The sequence below is a fragment of the Panthera onca genome, chromosome A2 (genome assembly GCF_046562875.1).
Source record: "Panthera onca isolate mPanOnc1 chromosome A2, mPanOnc1 haplotype 2, whole genome shotgun sequence".
In the NCBI taxonomy this organism is placed as follows: domain Eukaryota; kingdom Metazoa; phylum Chordata; class Mammalia; order Carnivora; family Felidae; genus Panthera; species Panthera onca.
Genome location: NC_138340.1, coordinates 108,182,117 through 108,204,275, shown reverse-complemented (window position 1 = coordinate 108,204,275; position 22,159 = coordinate 108,182,117). Strand labels below are relative to the sequence as shown.

The window sequence follows — 22,159 nt, the reverse complement described above, 5'->3', positions numbered from 1 at the left end:
TTTTATAGCAGCTCTGCTCCAGGTCAAGCCACGTATTGGGTCAGGTATTAGTTCGTGAATACAGAACACTGGTGCCTAAGTAACTTCCGCCTTTTCCTGTGTTCCTCTGAGAGGTCTATGAGCTTGAGTTCCATCTCAGAATGTAAAGAGGCAGTGGTGGAAAGCCACTGGTGAAACATTTCTTTTACACTCAGAGCCTCCAGGTGGCTTCATTTCTAAACTCAAAAGCAATGCATTACAACTTTTCACTTGTGTTATACTTCAAAGTTTTGAAAGTAGTATACAATGCATAATTTCTACAGTTGAGCTGCACAGACAACAAGAACACACTTTCTGAAATTAAGGTTTGGGTCTTGAAATTTTAAATTATATTATTAGGTGTGAAAACATTTATAAGATTTCTTACAGCTGTGCATTTAATTCCATTTATTATTATAGACAGCATACTACCATTTATTTAAATAACAGAATCATACAGGAAGTAGAGCCAAGAGATTTGTAACAGTGGCTGTTTCTGGACAGAGGGGAAAGTGACATGGAGAACTGGAGTGGGGAGAAGACTTAACTTAAAAAAATTAAATGCTTGCCCTAGTTTTTGGAAGTTCAATACACAGAAACAATAGTCCATTCACATAAGCAATACAGAAGCCATAGTTGACGTGACACTGGTGGCCAAAAAGCCCTGAACATTCCTGAATGGAGGTTTGATTCATTCAGTTGTTTCACTGCTACGGACATCCATAAAATCAGTTTTCACTTGGAGGGAGATTTGGTCTTAAAAAGGTACTGATTTTTTAAAAGTGAGGACAGATTCATTCACTTCAAGCAATTAGGTTAGGATAAGAGAAAGTAAAAAACAACAACAACAAAAAACAAAACAAAAGACTGACAACATGCTTTTGAAATATTGTATATGAGAGAATAAAAAGATCATAAAACAAAATGAGGAGTTTATGATGAAATTTTCTGTTTAATTTTGGATTACTCTGATGGAGAGATAATATTGTTTATCCCCTTCCTCTTTTCTGAGAGTTATAAAACCTTCTGCTACAAACTGTACTCTCTTGTTTAATTTTTGCCTACATTTTTGTTTATTGTTCCTTCATCCAAAGTGTCCGAAGTACATAGTCAGTTATATTCTTTTCCTCTGAGTTTACTCAGGGCAAGTAGAAAAACTTATTATTTAATGTATGTTTTAAAGTGAATAACTGTGGAATGTTATAATTTTTTGAGGTTTTAGATGATATTTGAATATTAGATGATCTACACAGTATAATAGCAGTAGTAACATTATCCATTACCTTATCATTATGTATTATGTTTACTTATTATCATTGTTCATGTACACATCAGTTGGTCCTTGGGCAAAGAAATATAAAAGAGAAATAATTCTTTGGCATTAAATATTTGAACCCATACGACTCAAGGATTTTTATCGTGCTTAACTGAAGCCCTTAAATGGAATATGATGCAGTTACAAATAAAATGAGCAATCTTTTTATGGACTAATATGGACAGATGTCCAAAAAACAGAGGCACATACCAAAGGATATTATTTTTATTAAAAAAGGGAAAACAGCTATGTGTTTTATATGTTCACATATGCATAAAATGTCTGTTGAAGTATACATGAGTAATCAACTCTTTTCCTAGAGGAGAGATATTTGGGATGGCTAGGAGATAAGGATTAGAATGAAATACAAGCATTAATTTTACTCATTCTAAGGTGGGCAGAGAACTTTCTTTTTGTGATACTATTTCCCTAATAACAACGATGTTGTATGGCATTCCATGTATTTGATGGACTTTGATGAATTTGCTTTAATGAAATGCCTGTTCAAGCCTTTATTTTTATTATTACTTTTAAGTTTATTTATTTGAGAGAGGAAGAGCTGGGGCGGGGCAGAGAGAGGGAGAGAGAGAATCCTAAGCAGGCTCCGCACTGCCAGCATGGAACCCTATGAGGGGCTCAAACTCATGAAACATGTGATCATGACCTTAGCTGACATCTAGAGTCAGATGCTTAACTGACTCAGCCACCCAGCCACCTCTCAGGCCTTTATTTTTTCTTGAGTTGTTTGCCTAAGTGACTTGGAATTCTTTATAAATTCTGGGTATAAAGCAATGTCAGATACATGTATTTCAATTGTATTTCCTCAGTTTGTAGCATGCTTTTTCATTTTCTTACGAATTCTTTTGAAAAATATTGAAGCTTTAATTTGAAAAGATTAATTTATTTTTTTTAATGGTGAGTTCAGGTGTTTTTTTGTCTACTTTTTGTATTTTCTCTAAGAAGTCTTTGATTATCATAAACTTTCAAAGAAATTATCCTAAGGTTTCTTTTGGAATCTTTTGAGTTTTAATTTTATTTTTGGACCTTTCATATACTTGAATAAACTTTACAATGTGGTATTTTGGGGGGTGCCTGGGTGACTCAGTCAGTTAAGTGTCTGACTTTAGCTTAGGTCATGATCTCCTGGTCTGTGAGTTTAAGCCCTTTGTCAGGCTTTGTGCTGACAGCTTAGGATTCTGTGTGTCCCTCTCTCTCTGCCCTTCCCCTACTCATGCTCTCTCTCTCTCTCTCTCTCTCTCTCTCTCAAAAATAAATAAACATTAAAAATTTTTTTCTAAAAGAATATGGTATTTGGTAGGGGTATGTTATTTTATAAATACCCACTTAATATACCACCCTTTAGATACTTGCATTTAGCCACTGGACTACCTAAGTCCTTTGTAGAAAAGAAAATTGACCATATATAGTTAGCTTTAATTTTAGACTTCTATTCTCTTCTATGGATTTGTTTCCTCTTATACCAATCCTTCACATTATTGGGTATTATAGCTTTATAGGAAGTATTGTTTGCACAATTGTAAAACAATTTGTTTAAAAATTCTCCACGATTTTTTAATGGACAATTATGTAGTTTTTGAGTAGATAGTTTTATTCTTTATTTCCTTTATTTACGTCATATAGTCTGTATCTTTTTTTTTTTTTTGCCTCTTTTAGAGTTCACAGGTAGTATATTTTATGTCAAATTTTGAAAAAAATAAATGGCTATTATTTCCTTAAACATTATATCTATACCTTTCTCTCTCTCCTCTCTTGGGACTCAAAATACCTACATGTTTATTACATTACTTGATATTGATTCATATCAGTACTGCTTTGTAATTTTTAAAATTTCACTTTCTTATTAAGATTGGTTCATTTCTATTAATTTGTCTTCAGGTTTAATTACCTTTTTACCTGCTCCCTCTAATGTACTTTTAAGCCCATTCAGTGGATTTCTCACATCAGATATTATGCTTTAGGTTTTAGAATTTCCATTTATGTTTATAAATAGTTTTTCTTTCTCTGCTGAAATTATGTTATTCATTATGACTGTATTTTCCTTTAAGTATTAATTATAATTATAATTTTAAAATTCTTATCTGCTAATTCCAACATCCAAGTCATGTGCAAGTCTACTTCAATTGACTGTTATTTTTCTTGTTATGGATCACATCTGCCTTCTTTGTATGTCTAGTATATTATTATTGTTGTTACATGCCAATCTCCATGGCACATTTGTTGTAGCGATGTTCGATTCTGATATATTCCTCTGACCTTTTCTTATTTTTATTGTAGGAGGCAGGGAAATAAAATTAACTAATTATCCTGTGTTTTTGGAGGTTTTGATTTCCACTTGATAGGACATGGGTCTTTTAGTATGGTCTTTAGTTATGAGGCATATTCTTTATCCTTGGTGGCCTTTAATCTTAGGGCAAGAACTATCTTTGTGTGTGTGTGTGTGTGTGTGTGTGTGTGTGTGTGTGTGTGTAATCAATGAAATGCCCAAGGTGTTTTCTTTTTTTTTTTTTTTAATTTTTTTTAACGTTTATTTATTTTTGAGACAGAGAGAGACAGAGCATGAACAGGGGAGGGGCAGAGAGAGAGGGAGACACAGAATGTGAAACAGGTTCCAGGCTCTGAGCAATCAGCACAGAGCCTGACGCGGGGCCTGAACTCACAGACTGCGAGATCATGACCTGAGCCGAAGTTGGACGCTTAACTGACTGAGCCACCCAGGCGCCCCCCCAAGGTGTTTTCAAAGCCACATTAACTTAGTAGGATTTGCTTTCTACATTTTCTCTTACCAGCATGAGGCAGCAGTCTAAATCATTGTCAGCAATTTTCTAGCTTTTTACCTTCCTGGCTTTTCAGCAAGTTCCTTAGAGCCTCTTCCTATGCATGAATATTTGCATGAATATTATAAGAATCAGCCAAGAGTCTTAATTCAAGAGTCAGGAGACTTGTGTGCCAGTATTGTGGCTTCTCTCTCTCTAGGTCCTTTCTTTATTGGAGAGAAACCTTTGGGTTTTCAGTCACTCTTGTGGTCTCAAATTTTGATTTCTGATCCTAGCTGGGTGAGACTGGTACTTTCTCTTTCAGCATCTCCCATTCCCACCCCCTTCTCCTTGCAGTCAGAACATGCCTTAGGGCAGTTATGTATTAGAATCCTACTAAGCCAACTATATTCACTAAGCACAAATGCTGCCATCAGAGATTTGGTTGGTAAGGTATGAGGAAAACAAGTTCTTCTCATTGGCAACACTATACTCATATAACTGTCCCAATCAGAATTTTTTTTCCTCACACATATATATATGAATGACACAATTATGAGAATAAGCATCAATAGAAATTAGAATATAGGAGAACTCCAAGAATGCAATGTGAAAAATTAGAAAGCTTAAGAGATATGTAGTGGAATTATGAAGCAACATAACTGAAGAGACAATAGGAATCAGAAGTTTGCAGAAGCCTGGAGATACAGAGAAGAATAGGAAAATGGAACTTTATAGCAGCAAAAAACTGGTAGCAGCATGAGGAGAGAGATTTAGAAGATCTGACTTCTTTATACAACTAATAGAGTGGTTTATTTATTGCCCTTTTGTATCCCACATTATGATTTTTCATGGAAGTCTAGCAGTATTTATCTGTTCTTCAAAATCTTACGGAATCTACCCAAGAGCCAGTGTTGTGTAAAATGTAGTTTTATTCTAAGTCGGTATATCTGTTTTATCCTATCATTTTAGTAAATCACTGAGGAAGAATAAAATGTATACTATTTATAACATGAATTTTAAGTCCTGGTTATAGAGAAACATGCTTAGTTTATCTCAAGTTTCCGTAGCTGTTATTTTGCCCACTGAGTAGGCAGGAAACGTGTTGGAATTATTTAACTAGACGACAAAGCTTTTTCATTAACAAATTACTATTTATTTTGCATAAAGATGACACTTGGGAAGATATTATTGAATATTTTACACACTATAATTATTAAAACCTAAACGTGAAAATTATAACACAAAGTTATCCATCCTAAGTGCTTTTCTTAAAACATAATAAATGTAGGGGTACCTGGCTGGCTCAGTCCATAGAACATGTGATTCTTGATCGCAGGTTCGTGAGTTCAAGCCCCATGTTGAGCATAGAGCTTACCTAAAAAAATATAAAAAAATTAAAAGTAAGTATTTGCATAATGTAAACTGTGCTTTCCTTTTGAGGCCTCAGGGGTTAGAGTCCCTTAGTTCAAGTCCTAACTTCATTCATTACTATTACTATGACCTTGGACAGTTTACTTTACCTTCCTGTGCCTCAGTTCCCTCATATGTAAAATTAAGATAACAATGCACAGTATTGTGAGTGTTAAAAAAAAAGATAATTCATGTTCTAATAAATCAATTAGATGTTTATAGTACTATTAACGTTGTTATCTTTTGTGCATTCTAGGTACCTATTTTATTGTATGTCACTCACTAATCATTCCTAGCCATCATCATGATTATTCATGCACATTTTATAACATAATTTTGATGCGGCCCATATTTTGGTTAGTATGAATTATTAATATAAACTAATGCAGTTGGATTTTAGATTTAAGGAAATAATGCCAAAAAATTAGTGTAGAAAAATATGTATCTTTATGAGTTTGAGTTTCTGATGATGAAATGTATTATTCAGGTTTTTTGTTATCTTCTGGTTTTTTTCTAATTCAGAAACTAATCAACGTGCAAAATCATGAAATTAGCCAAATTTAATGTATCTTTTTAAATATTTCAATTATTATATCCCACAGACATTCATTGAGTACCATTTGTATTCCTCATCTTCCATGTAATAACAAGGACAAAAAAGAATTAAAGACTGGGACAATGAGATACAATATTCTGGATGAAGGAAAAGTAACTTTAAGAATATTTTTTATATGAATGAATTTTAGAAGAATAAACAGGTATAGTCATCCCAAGTCAAGAATTCTCAGTTACTGATATTTTTCATTGGTCTGATGTGTCCCAAGGAAAAACTTGATGAGATAAAATTTTGGTTTGACTTTTTTATTTATTTCATTTGGTATATCATATGCTTATCCAGCACTCACTTTTTCAAAAAGTATTTCAAGCATTTTAACAGATATTATTTCATTAAATGTTTATAACAAGTCTATGGAATAAGTAATACTATTTCCTCAAACTAAGCATGCTAAGTAACTTGTCCTGAGTCACAGGATTAGTAAGTGTCAAAGCTGGGCTTTGTACCAAGTAGTCAGGCTCCAGATTCCTTGTTCTCATCTATTTCTGATCTTAACGTCATAATATAATAGCCACCATGTATTAAACATCCAATATAGGCCACGCAAAAAGTTTCATTTAATTTTCATAAAATAGTTTGAATCACTAAACGTCAGTTCAATTTTTATAGCTTGTAAAGAATGAATATAAGTTCAAATAAATTCAGTTAATGGGGCTTTATATTAAGGGGACATGTGGAAGTACATGCAGCAGGAAACTATCCCAAATTTAATGGACAATTTTAGAAAACTGAAATTTTTATACTTGCCAACTTTGTGAGCAAACATTATCCTTTTAAAAGCTAAGAATATTGGTATTCTACAGTTTATATAAGGCAACACAGCTGGCTTCAGAGCTTACTTATGTTTTGGCCATTACTTCCTCCTCAAACGATATATTTATTTGGTTCTTTGTCAGTGTACCATGACGGATGGCAACAGGTTTTACAAATAATTCTTATGGCACAGTGAAATAAGATGAAGTTGTTGGTTAGTCAAGACAGAACTCAGTTGTAATCTTTCCTGGACCAAATTAATCTATCCTCAGAGGCTAGTACTACTGAAAAACCTTTGGTGATGTTCAGTTGCTTGATGAGCCAAGTCTAAATTGCTTTCATTTTATGTTTCTCATGCACTGCCTTCCAAATAGATTTCCTGGTGTACATCTCCTTGCTTTCCATTCTGTGCAATTCATTCAAACTAGACTATTTTCCATTTTCTAAATGAATCTGATATAGTACCATTGCTGTTTCTCTCCTTTCATATTTTCTAGATGTTGCTATTCTATACATTCTTTAAGGCCCAAATCAAATTCCTTCTTCATAAACTGTCCCCTCTTTTAAGATCAAGCACCTATGTAGCTCAGACCATGTGTCAGTCACTATGCTAAGTATTTCATAAGATTTAATCATCATGTAATTCTACTGTCCCCATTCAAAGAGAGGGAATTGAAGTTTTAGAGGTTAAATAACTTGCCTAGTGTTGTAGCTAGTTAGTAGTAGATATGTGATTCAAAGCCTGGTAAACAATTTTCTCCCTTCCTCCTCTGAAATCTGGTATCACTGATTTTACATTTCTTAGAGATGACCCAGATTACCTGAAACAATCCTAATATGTGCTCCTTTTTCTGGTACAGTTTTTAATAGCTCTTTCTTTTACTCTCTTAAAATATGTATTATACACTTGTTTTCCTCCTAAGCAGCTCTTTGGTCTCTCTTAATCTTTCCATTCTGTTATCTCACATTAGCTTATGTCCCTCCCATCAATTACATAGATGGTTATGATAGACTTTTATGGTGATGATTTTAGAACCCTATTAACAAATGAATTGATATTATTAACTAGATATTTTGCAATATATACAGTATTGGAGAAGAGAGGAGAAAAAAGTACTCATAGTAAAGATCAGAGAGGACTGATTTTGTTCCTTCACATTCATGTGTTGTAACTGTAATCCCCAATGTAATGATATTTGGATAGGGGGATTTTAGGAGGTAATCAATCAGGTCATGAGAATGGAATCCTCATGATGAGATTAGTACCCTTGTAAGAAGAGACATGAGAGAGAGGATACAGTAAAAAGATAGCTCTTACCAAACACTGAATCTTCTGGCACCTTGATCTTGGACTTCCTAAACTTCATCACTGTGAGAAGTAAATGTTTGTTTTTGAAGCCACCCAGTCTATTGTATTTAGTTATAGTATCCTGAACTAAGACAGGATGTACTAATTTAAAAAAATAATAATAATCCTGAAGGGACAAGAAGAGCTTATTCTTAGAAGGAAAGTATGCACATGAAAACAGGGCAAATGAACTTAAGACAGATACTTATAGCTTCTATCTACTGACTGAAAATCCTTTCTACATTTAACTTTAAAAGATTAATACTTGCAAATATTTTTTAACAGACCAAAATGGATGAAGGGTAATAGTTAGGAAATCTGTCATATGAGATTGTAAACTCTGCAGTGCAGATTTATAAGTTTTATTGATGGAAGTATCTAGTACTTAGATAATTCCAGGTACATGGTCAGTAACATTTTTTTTTTAACATAATGTTACTGCTATTGATAATAATGTGGTTCTTTTTCCCTGAGAATCCAAACTGGTAAATATAAAATTGTGTTACACTAGAGTGAAGTTTCATATGGTTATGCTTATGAATGTTTCCAATTTCCCCTCTGTCAATTTAATTGGTCTTGTTAAAAAAAGAAAGTCACTTGCAATCCACCTCTTTTTGAAGGAACACTTTCAGTAGCTAGTTGCATTTATTTTTTTCCAAGGAAAAGTCAAATGTGTTATTTAACATGTAAGCTGAGATGAATTCAAATAAAATGCTGACTTGTCTAGCTCCTGTCCTTTTGTCTGAGGAATAATACAATCATAAATGACAAGACTCAGCCTTCAAGATAATTTATTATAAATGCAGTCCTTTAAAACTGCTGTTTATTGTATAAACATAGCCTACTCTCATTCTTCTTAACACTAAGTTTTTAGCTCTTTAACCCTATGGTATAGATTCATCAGAAATTTACTCCCTATGAAGCTTTTTATGATCCCAACAGTCCTGATTCCTCCAGATTGTTTTATTTCGAAACTATAAATATTGTTTTTTCACTCCTTAGTGTGGAAATTCAGCTACCTCCATATTACATGCTTACTGAAGTAGAAAGCTGCCTAATCAGATAGGAAAACATTTGGCTGTGAATAAATCAGCATTTGTCAAGGATTTCAAAGTGTGAAACTAGGCAGACAAGCACACATCCTAAGAGCTCTGCTTTCTCTTGCTTCCCTGTAGAGAAATCAGAGGTTAATATGGCCGCCACCACCATCTGTCTAAATACTTGAGTGTGTTGTCTTGAATTAACATAGCAGAACTAGTGGGGGAGGTAATTAAGATTTTATTTTTACATTTCATCACCAGATGCTCTACAATATAAATTTATCCATAAATGTTCAGATTGATTAAGTTTTTAACAAGGAGAATAATGAGTGTTTAAAAATCAACTAAGAGCAAAAAGTAAAATTATTTTGACATGGTAACTTGTAGTTCATGTAGTTCATGGATTTTATTCTTTCCTAAAACTTTCAGTGAGGAATTATTATAAAATTTCTTGATAGCAAAAATCATATTCCTATATATATTCAAACACTAAAATGACATTGTTACTCATTGTACCTTTAAGTTAAAAAATAGTTAAATTACTGGCACTCAGTCGTAATTTCCATTCTTCTACCCTATGATCTCTCAAAGGATCTTAACACAAAACTTTGCATAAAATAAGTACTGAATAAATACCTATTAAATAAATGTACCTCACATAGGTTATTTTGATTTTTGTATAGTCAATTGAAGAAGCTTATGAACAAGTAAAAACTCTCTACAGCATTTTCCAGAAGCAAACAATCAATGGGATTTTTGGCAACGCTTCACAGTAGGAACTATATAAAAGCATATGTTTTTACTAAAGGTAATTTTTAGCTTCCAACCTAGAAAAGGAACTCAATTTGCTTCTTATTAGGTAATCTTGTGCCCATTATAAATTCAAATTGATTAGAAGTTCAAATATTTTTACTGTGCAATGGTAATTGGGAAGGAAAAAAATGAATGATTTTTCTCATCCTTCTCAAAATTATACAGAATTTTTGAAAAAGAAAACTTTCTATAAAACCTTTTCCTCCCGGGGCGCCTGGGTGGCTTAGTCGGTTAACCGTCAAACTTTGGCTCAGGTCATGATCTCACAGTTCTTGAGTTTGAGCCCCACATAGGGCTCTGTGCTGACAGCTCAGAGCCTGGAGCCTGCTTTGGATTCTGTCTCTCTGTCTCTCTGTCTCTCTGTCTCTCTCTCTCTCTCTCTCTCTCTCTCTGCTGTCTCCCACTCGTACTCTGTCTCTCTCAAAAATAAATAAACGTTAAAAAAATTTTTTTAAGGAAAAAAAACAAAACCTTTTCTTCTGAAATAGTTCTACCTTTCCATTGAAGAGTCCCCTGGACTATAAGTAAGCTTCCTGGAGGAAGTGCCTGTGCATCAGTTCATTTATTTTTACTTCTAAAACCTAGTAAGGTCCATAGAAATTCAATAAATCTTTGCAGAATGAATGGACTGGCTGACAAGGTTCTACTTGGTTGGCTTATTATGTGACTATCTCGTAATAAGAAACTTTGAAAAAGGTTTATACATACAGATTTTAATAATCTGAAACATTATTTCTAATGCTAATACAAAATCTTTATTGGTAATTTGGTACTTAAGATACTTGTTGATTGGCATTCAAATATATATTTAATATATATGATAAACATTTAATAAAGATAAATTTATGTGTATGCATTAATATATTTGTCCATCAGGTTTTCTTTCTATAAATGGGGCTATAGTACTAGAATATATAATTGAAAGGTCATAGAAATATTCATAACCACTTACTTTTCACAAAGATATGCAAGAGCCTATAGTTATTGTGAAGATCTTTCCAAATAAAAGATTTTTCAAATTTTTTATTCCTAAATGTACATTCAGACATGCTTAGTTGATACATAGATAAAAGAAGGAAGAAAAAAATAAAGGAAGGAAGGAGGGATAGAGGGAGGAAGAGAGGGAGCAAGGAAGGAAAATTGCCATGAAATAAACAACTAATCATGGTATAATTATTAGTCTATTTAATTTTAGTGTCTGTTTGCATTGAACGTTGTGACTAATTTACCTGAAATTTTGCCATTTTCAGATTGCATGTCAAGTATATCATTCTTAGTTAAATATAATATGACAATGATTTGTACATCAGATAATAAAGGTATTTGGAACTGGCTTAGTATTTCCCTTAAATACTGACTTCAGTGAAATACAGAAGGTCACAGTGGAATAGGTCTATGAAGCATTAGTCATGTATGATGGTCTAAAGAAGACTAGTTAGAGTCAATGGTGTCACTCTAACCTCTGCTCATCTGAATACAGGCATTTTCCTACTATGGATATTTCATTTCACTTCACCCACAACCCAGTCGCTCCTCAGCATCTATCATATTGTTAGCACATTCACTGTTAATGAGGATTCTGTAAAACATATGCTTCCTAGGACATATTTTCCCTATTATGGTTTTTCCCTCTCAGACAGGAAGCCTGAATATTTGTAAGCATGTCTTATTTGGAAATAAATTTATAATTAACTATAGGCTCATGGTTTCTTTCTGAAAAGTAAGTGGTTATAAATATTCCATTAGCCTTTCAATAATATATCCCAGTATTTTTAGTATCCATTAGCATATAGAAAAACTGTAAGTTGGAAATATAATGTGACATTTCCAGTAGTATGCTAAAATTTGACAAAAGAATAGAATTGAGAGGTTTCTTTTTAAAATGGATTTTGAAAGTCTCTTCTCCAACATTAATAGAGTGAGGTGAGAAGAGGCAATTTTCCACACAATACATAAAGTGAAAATTATTTTGTTTTGAATTAACTGAATTTTTGTTTAAAGCAAGTCTTGCCCTCCACCTTGTGCAATAGTTAATCATTTCTGCACTCTTAATTGAACTACAAAAACCTAACCAGTCAATGTTCCCCTATCAGAACAATCAGTGAAAGCACCTAAGAAATGTATAGAATAGAATACGTTAATTTTATAAGAAATAATTTCAGACAGGACATTAATTTAGAATATTTACTTTGATGCTTTACAGAGTTCAACTCTAAGTGATTTATCAATTTCATTTGGAAAGACCTACAGATGTATGTTTTTCAGGGGATGTAAGGTAATCAAAAAACTCCTGAGAGTTATAATGTGGAAGGAATTAATTGCAACCAGTTCATAGCAGGCATTTAATTATTTGATTTACCACATGTAGTCACTTTATCAATTTCTAAAGCAATATTATTCCCACTGGTAACTTAGATACAATGGAAGTTTCATTAACCTTTAGGCCTCTGAGTTATTCAACTCACTCAAAATGTGACTGCAGGGCAAGTGGGGAGGAAGGTCGTAAGAACTCTAAAAAGACATTTCAGAATCATTTGGTGATATGGGAATTAAATTTTCTATCTCTGGGTCCTTTCAACTGAAACTGAAGCCCTCACAAACCTGTACTGAGAGAACATAAAAATAATTCAAGAAATTCACCTGCCAATGATCACCGGAATTCAACTCTCCCATTATCCGTTCTCTGATTGTATATGTTTTTAGTTTTTGTTTGTTTGTTGTTATTACTAGTTTTTGGCCCTTTCATTTTAGCTATTTATCTTAATTTTCCAATTCACTAGATCAAAGATCTGTTTGGACTCGCTCTCCGGGCTTTAATCGCCAAGGGCACTCCAGACTCATGTTTGGTCTCTAGAGATTGGGAATTCGCTAATGCACCCTTCCCTCCAGTTTCCACACTGGAAGACAAAAATTATACAATGCTTCCCTCCTGAATAACAAAAAGACTGAGGTGCAGCAAGACATGTATACCTATGAAGCAGAAGGGATTATCAACCTTTGGGGCAGATCATTCTTATTTTGGAGTACTGTCCTGTGCATTGTAGGATGTTTAGCAGCACTAAAATCCACTAATCACTAAATTACAGTAGCACTTCCTCCATTTGTGACAGCCCAAAGTATCTCCAAACATTGCCAAATGTTCCCTGGAAGCACAATCATCCCCATTTGAGAACCACTGATATAAAGGTGAAAGGGCATGGAGGGCAGTGAGGGGGATTTATCAATATAATCTTGTTCGGCAGTCACTATATGCAAGGCAGTGTTGCATGTGCTGTGAGAAGCAAAGAGGCTTGAGTTAGAGTTTCTGTCCTCAATGAACTTTCAATATTGTATAAGAAGTGAACATGAATAACTAGATATCAGAACAGCATGACATAAAAATTAGTGATGCCTCAATATGTATTCAGAGAAAGACAAAGAAAATTCTCATTGGAAAAATCAAGAAGAATGTTTCAAAATCTAGGTGTGTCTTAAAGGAAGATCAGGATTCCAGCAGGTTGAGATAGGAGGTTAAGGTCTTTTAGGCGGAAGAAAGAGAACATTGGAAATGGGTCTTGATGAAGAGTTTAAACAGCTTTGAATTCCACATCTTTTGGGCTTCATGTGGTTCATTGTAAGAGGCCTTTCATTTGAATTCATTTTATTTTTGATGAGGGGAAATGACTTAATGAAAAGATGACGGTGTCTTATGGCTCCTATTCTCCTGATTTTATATTTAACTCTGTTTCCCCACCCCTGCCATAAACTGTGGGGAGAAAAATGAATATGTGACCAGTCTAGCAAATGACCTAGAGCTCTTCTGCTGGATAAAATTTCACTGATAGAATTGAAGTAGCTTATTATTATAAAATTGTTTTATTTATTATTGGTTCATTTATAATAACTTATTATTGTACAAGTAAAAACAGCCCAAGAAATGAGTTTTTTGGGAAATAATTATTTCAAGAAATAGGCAGAAAAAATGTTTAAGTCACTGTTTCCAAAGTTTGGATGAGAAATTAGTATCCAAGTTTTATTAATATGGAAACTAAAAACACTATAAATAAGGGTGAAGGAAATAATCTAAAGACCTTTGTTGGCAACATGGGCTCATAACCTCCTAGGACTCATCTATCCCTCTGAGTATATGATGAAAATAACAATTTCCTCCCAGAAAAAAATACCCACTGGCACATATTCATAAAATTTGGTATAATACTTAGGGTGTTCCTGACCTTCTGAAGCCCATCGATGGCCTTTCTAGGTATCCATGCTTCTCAGGTTATAAAATTCTGAAAGAAAACGACAAGGATACAAGACTTAGATCATTGTTTTGGAAATCTAAGAAACACCAGAAATGCCTAAAATCCCATGAGGGGACAGTTTAGAATCTGAAGTGTCGGGTTCTTTATAAATACCTGGATTTCTTTTGGCTGAAATGAGGGAAAAAAGCATTTAGTTATTTTCCATGACACTTCTAAAAGTTTAAATTGCTTTTATTTGATGGAACTATTTCTGTATCTCTTAAAAGCAATTTGATAGAAAACAGAAAATCCCTGAGTTGAAATGAAGAAGACTTTAGCACTTCTTCCAAGCTGTTTGACTTGGACTGATAATTAAAATTTTCCAAATGTCAATTTTTTTTAAATAACAGACTATTGGACTATATTGTTTTTAAGTCTTCTATGTTAGAAAATTCCATCATTTAAATTAACTCATCTAAATATTAAAAAGCAAGACAAAAAATAACTACCTAAAAATGAGAATAGTTGCAATTATTTCCACAGTAACATATTTTCAGGAAGTGGTTCAAAGCTAGATGTCGTTGAATTGCTAAATGACTGAATTTGCAAAAGTGGGCGATAATTAAGTCGTTATGCTCAAACCTTATTAATTATTGATGACTTCTCCATGACTGAGTCAGAAGCGTTTTCTACAAGAGAGGTTCTGACTGGGCTGTCTGAATGATGAATCATCTCCCACCCGAGGTGGTCTTCCTCAGCTCCAAGGTACTCATAGGCACTACCAGGAAATTTGACTGTGGTTGCCTGTGTTGTACTTGGCTTTTAACTTAAAAAAAAAAAAGTGGGCGGGGGGGACTTTCAATATTGATATCACCATGCTTTAGCCTGCAGGAGCAAAAGATTTTCTTTGAGGAAAAGTGCTTGACATTAAAAAAATAATGCACTCAGCCAAGGCTCCAGCCATCTGAATGCACTCACCATTTGTGTGGCTTTAAATCTGGCTGCACACACGCCAAGACCAAGGATCAGAAATGCATCTGGGTAGCAGAAGCTGGTCACCATAGTCTCCTCCACCCCCTTTTGTTGTCTCTTTTTGTAACATATGTTAGGCACCAAAGAGACAAACAAGGATAAAATGGTTTTCTCCTTTCCCATCTGGTATTCTGCCAGAGATACAAAGCTTGAACTGAGCATCAGATTTCAATGTTCTGACTGCTGAGAAACCCCACTTTCTTGTTCTCTATCCATCACCATCCTTCTTCTTAACAAATATTTTTCCACCAAGTACAAAGCAATGGAGTCCAATAAAATACAGGGTTATTTCTACTTACTCCCTTCCCAATCCCTGGCTGTTAGTACTGTATTTGTGGGATAATATCTTTTGTGACTGATTTGATAGGAATGTAGTCTGATATCCTTATACATATTATACATATTCACAGTATTTTGAACTCCTGGAATTAAAAAAAATACCAATAGTTCTTTGCGTATAAATGAATTCTGTTCTGAGTTATCCAAAAATTCTGTTGTTTCGGGTTCATAATATATTTTTCAGGGAAATAACTTTAAAAATGGTGATAAAACACCACGCTAGAAGAGAACGAATGAACAAAAGAAAGAAAGAAAGAAAGAAAGAAAGAAAGAAAGAAAGGAGAGAAAGAAAAGGAAAGGAGAAGGAAAAGGAAAGGAAAAGAGAAAGAGAGAGAAAGAAAAGAAAGAAGGAGGGAGGGTGGTTAAATCAATATAGGACATGAAATATTACACATCCTTTGCATGTAAACATTTCTGTCTGTTGCATAATGAAAACTGACAATCCCTTAGAAGCCTGGCAACAGGATGGAAATCAAGGGCTGCTGCGTTCAGATGTGTATACAATGGGTTTAGTAAGGAGATGATGGTGGCACCTGCCCTATGGAGAGATGCAGCACTGTCATGTGGCAACATTGCTGCAGCTTTTACCTCAAGAGTATAGGACCCCACAAGCTGCGGACAGTGTGGCTACTGCAGCTGTTCACATTTGCACAGCAACTTTAAACTGGGTGTTTTAGTGTCAGAGATTGCCCAAAAGTCATTAAACCCTGCTATATAAAGAGTTGCAATCTAGAAATCTGTTTGGGACTTTAGAGATCTATTAATACTTCCAACTGGGTAACTGAACATTACTTTGTATTACTAGAGTAGTATTTCTTTTATTTAGAATTTTATCTTAATTTTTTCAAACATTTAGATGAGTAGAACAATAGAGTGCATTATGTATATCCATCACTTCAATCAAAAAAATCATTATGATTTTGATTCATTTTCATTAGTTATCCTTCTTTTTCTTTTTTCATTGCCAAACATCTTTCAGCAAAACTTAGATCTCATGTCATGTATACTTCAGTTATACAACTCTAAAAAAACAGTTACTTCCCCCTACACAAAACTCCATTATAATTTTCAATAAAAGCAGTATTATTTACTATGTAATACCCTCTATATAATCATTTTCTTATCCCGCATTGCCTATAAAATGTCTTTTATGTTTGGTTTGTTCAAATTGGTATTCTCACAAGATCATCATACTACATCTAGTATGTTGTTACGTATCTTAAATATCTTTTTATCTTAAGCAGTCGCATCTCTCTATTTTTTCCTCGTACCACTGACTCGTTGCCAATTCAAGTATCATCGTTGTCAGTGAATGTTTTTCCCCTAAGCATCATCTAACTTACCTCTTTTTCCTCATATATCCTATAAATGGAAAGTAACTCTATTGGTGAGTAATTTCTTAAAATATAACAATGTATTGATTTTGTCATTAGTAGGCTCTAAACAAATTGACCTAGGTCATAATTCAAGTAAACATTCTAGTATCTGCCATAACTGATGGAAGAATAATGTAATCAAAATTAAAAGAGTTCCCAATATTGCTTCCAGTTAATGTAGCATATCAAATGTCTTATATGACCTGCTCTTTTTTATGACACCTACCTTGTTCCTACACTGCTTGGAATCTGCAGACCCTGGCATGGGGATTCTCACTGGGAAATTTTGAGAGATAACATTAAAGAGTTATAGACCACATTCTGAAGGGTCCTTAATTGAGAAAAAAATACCCCTTTATATATTTGACTTAAAATGTTTTTTAATCTTTATTTATTTTTGAGAGAGAGACAGAGAGACAGAATGTGAGCAGAGAGGGACAGAGAGAGAGGGAGACACAGAATCTGAAACAGGCTCCAGGCTCTGAGCTGTTAGCACAGAGCTCTACACAGGGCTTCAACTCACAAACTGTAAGATCATGACCCAGGCTGAAGTCAGACACTTAACTGACTGAAAAGCTCCACTACATTTGTCTTTTAATTGTGCCTGTAAATTGGACTTAAAGATGGTACATCTACAGGTAAAAGACCATTAAGGATTCTATTTGAATAAGCAGAATCGCCCTAATGCAGTAGGTAACATGGCTGATTATTGGGTGAACCAACTCTCAACTAACCGCAAAGCAAATGTAATATGACGTCTTCCCTTCTTTAGTGATGCGCTGTTACCATTAATCAACAAAGACATAGTTGAAGGGTGAAGAGCATGAAATGACAGGAGACGTGAGAGAAGTGTGCCTTGACAGTGTTGGTATATAAATACCGTACTGTTTGTAACCCTCAGAATGTTATTATGTGGATATGTTTAATATTTCCATTTGAAAGATGAGGAAACTGAATATAAAAAGCTTAAGTTGTTTTCCCAAGATCACATAGCAATAAACGGAGGCTCCTGGAGCTGAATTTAGGCAGCATCACTCTTAACTTTTACTGTACTGCCTCCCAGAATAGAGTTAGGAGATTACTGTTATTTTCATAGGAACCCCAGGAAGCAGAGAAACTTCTTCTGATTCTGAAGTCAACCTTGAAACTTGAAATGTCTCTTGACCCACATGGAAATTTAATGTGAATATACGTACACATTTATCGATAACTGTGTATAAATATTGCTTTTGTTTTAAACAGATCATTAATAACCTTGGTCCTTTGGAACTGATTCTTAATACTCCTAGCCATCATCGGGTTCATCATGGTAAGGAAATTTGACCTTTTTTCTCCTTATTCATTTCTTTAAAAATACTATTATTTTGTACCTTTTCATCCCAGTTATTCAACATAGTCACCATTCAGTGTATAAATAGGTATCATGTCTTCCATTGTACATGGACAAGCCTCTTTTCCAAAGCAATGATTGGAGGGGAAAAAAATCTTGTTTGGATTTTCCTTTTTGTCTAGATCTCCTTAGTTGTAGTGGAAAACAACTTAACCAGCTGAGGGGATACACACTTTCTATGTTGAAGGTACCACCTGACCCAATGTTGAGGGTCATTCCTATATACAACCAGAAAGTCTCTGGTCTTGAAAATTGTTGCGATTTCAGGAAAGCCTAATAGGCAGAAATTCACTTTTTGCCTAAATTCTGTGAACTGCATTAGCATGACAGAGAAAAAAAATCCCATGTGACTAGTGCTTAAGGTTTAAAGATACCAGCATAAGACATAATAGAATTGTTTACATGTGTGCACCAAAAGACCTGTATAAGAATGTGCATAGCAGCATTTTACGTAATGGAAAAAATAGAGATAAAATTCAAATGCTTATTGCAGTAGAACAGATAAATTTGTAGACTTTTCATATAATGGGGAATTACATACCAAAAAAAACATGTCCAAACTGTTGCAACTTGTGATGGCCTGAATACATCTTACATACATAGTGCTGAGAAAAGGAAGACAGTAATAAAATAATAAATACTATTGTTCTGTTTTCATAAGTTTGCAGGCATCACAGGCAGCGCTGGAACACTGCAGACCTGCCTTCCCAAGGGGTGGGTTCCTTTCTGCCTGGCAGGGAGAAGAGCAGAAACACAAGTCCCATCATCTCCCTTCAAAAGGAAAAGAAGTGGGTGGGGTCAGGCTGCACATGCTCAGTTTCCTCTTCCAAACTCCACATACATTCCTGGTCCCAAGGAGAATTGTTAGCGAGAAGCTGGAGAGACTAAGGGTGTTATACTCTTGGGACTCCCTTCACAGTAAAGGAAACATAAGGAGTGGAGAAGAATAAATCCATACTGAAGAAGACATAGTTGCTAGTGTTCTCTGTTTAGCTTTGGAGCACATTCCCACTCCTGTTGTTTCATGTTCGCATCTCTTACCCTCAGTGTTATTATTATTTTTTTTAATGTTTCTTTATTTTTGAGAAAGACAACTTGAGTAGGGGAGGAGGAGAGAGAGGGGGAGACACAGAATCCAAACCAGGCTTCAGGCTTTGTCAGCAAGAGCCCTATGTGGGGCTCCAACCCAGGAACTGCAAGATCATGACCTGAGCCGAAGTTGGTCACTTAACCAGCTGAGCCACCGAGGCACCTCTTACCCTCAGCATTATTAATGTTTTGGGCCAGATAGTTCTTCACTTGGAGGTGGGAGGTTAGGAATGGGGCTACCCTTTGTATTGTAGGATTTTGGTTTCTGCATACTAAGTGCAGATAATATCCCCTCCCAGTTGTGACTCTCAACAAATTCTCCAGACATTTCCACATGTCCCCTGAGAAGCAAGATGTTCTCTCCTCCAACTAAGAACCACTGTTTAGCCCATATATAGCAATGGGTTGTGCGTTTGTGTAGCCAGACCCACACTACTTTTGGACTGGAGAGGTTGTCCTGTGTGTCTTCACTTTCAAACATATATTAACGTATATAGAAGGCATACAAAGAAATGACACATGAGGACAGTTGAATTTGTTGGAGCAGTGGCTTGATAGGTTAATATTTTTCCTTTGATTTATACTTATGTGAATACGGGGGTACATATTTAAGCATTTTTTATTATTAAAGAAACAATGCCCAACTATTACATTTTAAATTATAATTTGAATACTTTGGAAGAAAAATATATATGTTTTGAGTTAATAGTTAATAAAAATAATTAAGGGTAATTTAATTTTCACTTATGTCTTTCATGATTAAAATAAATAGTAAAGTCTCAGTCTAAGTAGAAATTTTTTTTTCCTGGAAAAGATTCAGAGAGAAGAGGTAGAGATAGCAACTCATTTCAAAATTAAAAAAAATCAACCAAATGTGAATACACATATATTATTTATCTTATTCCCTATTGCCTTTTTCTGGGCCATTTAATTTTTAATTATTACTCTTTGATAGTCTTTTTAAAAAAAATTTTAATGATTATTTTTAAGAGAGAGAGAGACTATGCATGCGGGAGTGGGGAGGGGGCAGAGAGAGAGGGAGACACAGAATATGAAGCAGGTTCCAGGCTCTGAGCTGTCAGCACAGAGCCTGCTTCAGGGCTTGAACTCATGAACAGTTTAATGATGACCTTAGCTGAAGTTGGGAGCTTAACTGACTGAGCCACCAGACACACTACTCTTTGATAGTAAAAAGTAAAATTTTAAAAAGTAAAATTACTCAGAATTATGCCAGATTTCTAAACAACTGGAAAATTAAGGGCAAAAACATTTTTTAAAAAATTATGGGATTGAGGACCGCATCCTACTTGGCACTGGGTATGGAGCCTGCTCGAGATTCTCTCTCTCCCTCTCCCCTGCCCCTCCCCTGTATGCACACACACATTGTTTCTCTCTCTCTTTTTCTCTCTCTCTCTCACTCTCTGAAAAAGAAATCTGGGGAAATTCCAAATATATGTAGTTTTAAGGAATTCTCTGGTCATTTTGGTAAAATTAACTCAATAGGAAAAAATAAAATAAAAGCAATTTACTTAGCAAATAATCTGATGTTGTCAGTGAAAAGAGATTCTTAGGAAAATCATTTTGTTGCATAAGTCTTAATTTTGTGAATGGGTTCTAAAATACAATAAGATGTTTCAAAAGTATAACTTCATTTTTCAAAACCTTTTTTTTTTCTTTTAATATTGTGTGTCATAGGCAGAAACCGTTATTGCATTGACAAAAATTATGCTGGCGTTCTTATTATATGGGATAGAATTTTTGGTAAGTAAAATATATGTGAACATAAAAATATTAACTTACCTCCTAAGCTCATAGAAAGTCAAAGATCATATCCTTAATGTTTATCTTCCAGGGACATTCGAGGCAGAAAATGAAAAAGTTGTATATGGTCTAACACATCCCATTAATACATTTGAACCATTCATGGTGCAGGTAATGTAATTGATTTTATTATTTCTGAATTGGTTATATCCTTTCACAAATTTTATAGCTAAAATAAAGATCAGTTGTTGAAAGGTGAAAGTACCTCACACTATCCTGAAAAGAATTTTTTTTTTTAACCATAAAAGAAGCCAGAAGTAACTCTGACACTCAAGCAAAATCTTGAATTAACTTGGGCAAAATGTGTTTGAAAACAACTCATTTTAAGAACTTTTAAATATACCTACTACAGAGAATTTTTTTCAAAAATAGCCCTTCAAGCAAACATATTCTTTCTCAGAATAGACCTGAAATATATTCATGGATTCAGAAGGAACAGTAGTAAATGCATTATAAAGGCTGATACCACAGTAAGAAAAATATTTGCTTCAAGGCCGCATGACTCTGGTTAGAAATTCAACATGAGGCCTTTGCCCTATTCTACTTGGACCTAAATGTCAGGAGCTATTACGAGTTGGTTAGGTCTGCACATTACCTCACCTGCTAAGACTTGTAGCCCCAGACCAGTTTTCTGTTAGACATGTGGTATTGGTTGTTCACTGATCTCAATGGCTGGCACTAGAGAAATGAGGAATGTCTGTGAAGCTCCGATCCGTCAGCAGCAGAGCACCACAAACACTCCTGGGGTTAGGGACTAGCAAATGAGAAAAAGATAAGAATGCTTGAGAAGCTGAAGAGG

General features: G+C 34.5%; 1 protein-coding gene across 6 annotated transcripts in view; it reads left to right on the top strand.

Annotated features, from left to right (window-relative positions):
• The window catches only part of AGMO (alkylglycerol monooxygenase), a 381,935-nt gene that overhangs the window by 190,501 nt on the left and 169,275 nt on the right, over window positions 1-22,159 (top strand). For all 6 annotated transcript variants that reach the window (XM_078441735.2, XM_078441721.2, XM_078441711.2 and 3 more), the window contains 3 exons: window positions 18,303-18,369; window positions 21,235-21,300; window positions 21,392-21,471. In XM_078441735.2, coding sequence (XP_078297861.1) covers window positions 18,303-18,369; window positions 21,235-21,300; window positions 21,392-21,471 — 213 coding nt within the window. The remainder of the gene's footprint in view (window positions 1-18,302; window positions 18,370-21,234; window positions 21,301-21,391; window positions 21,472-22,159) is intronic.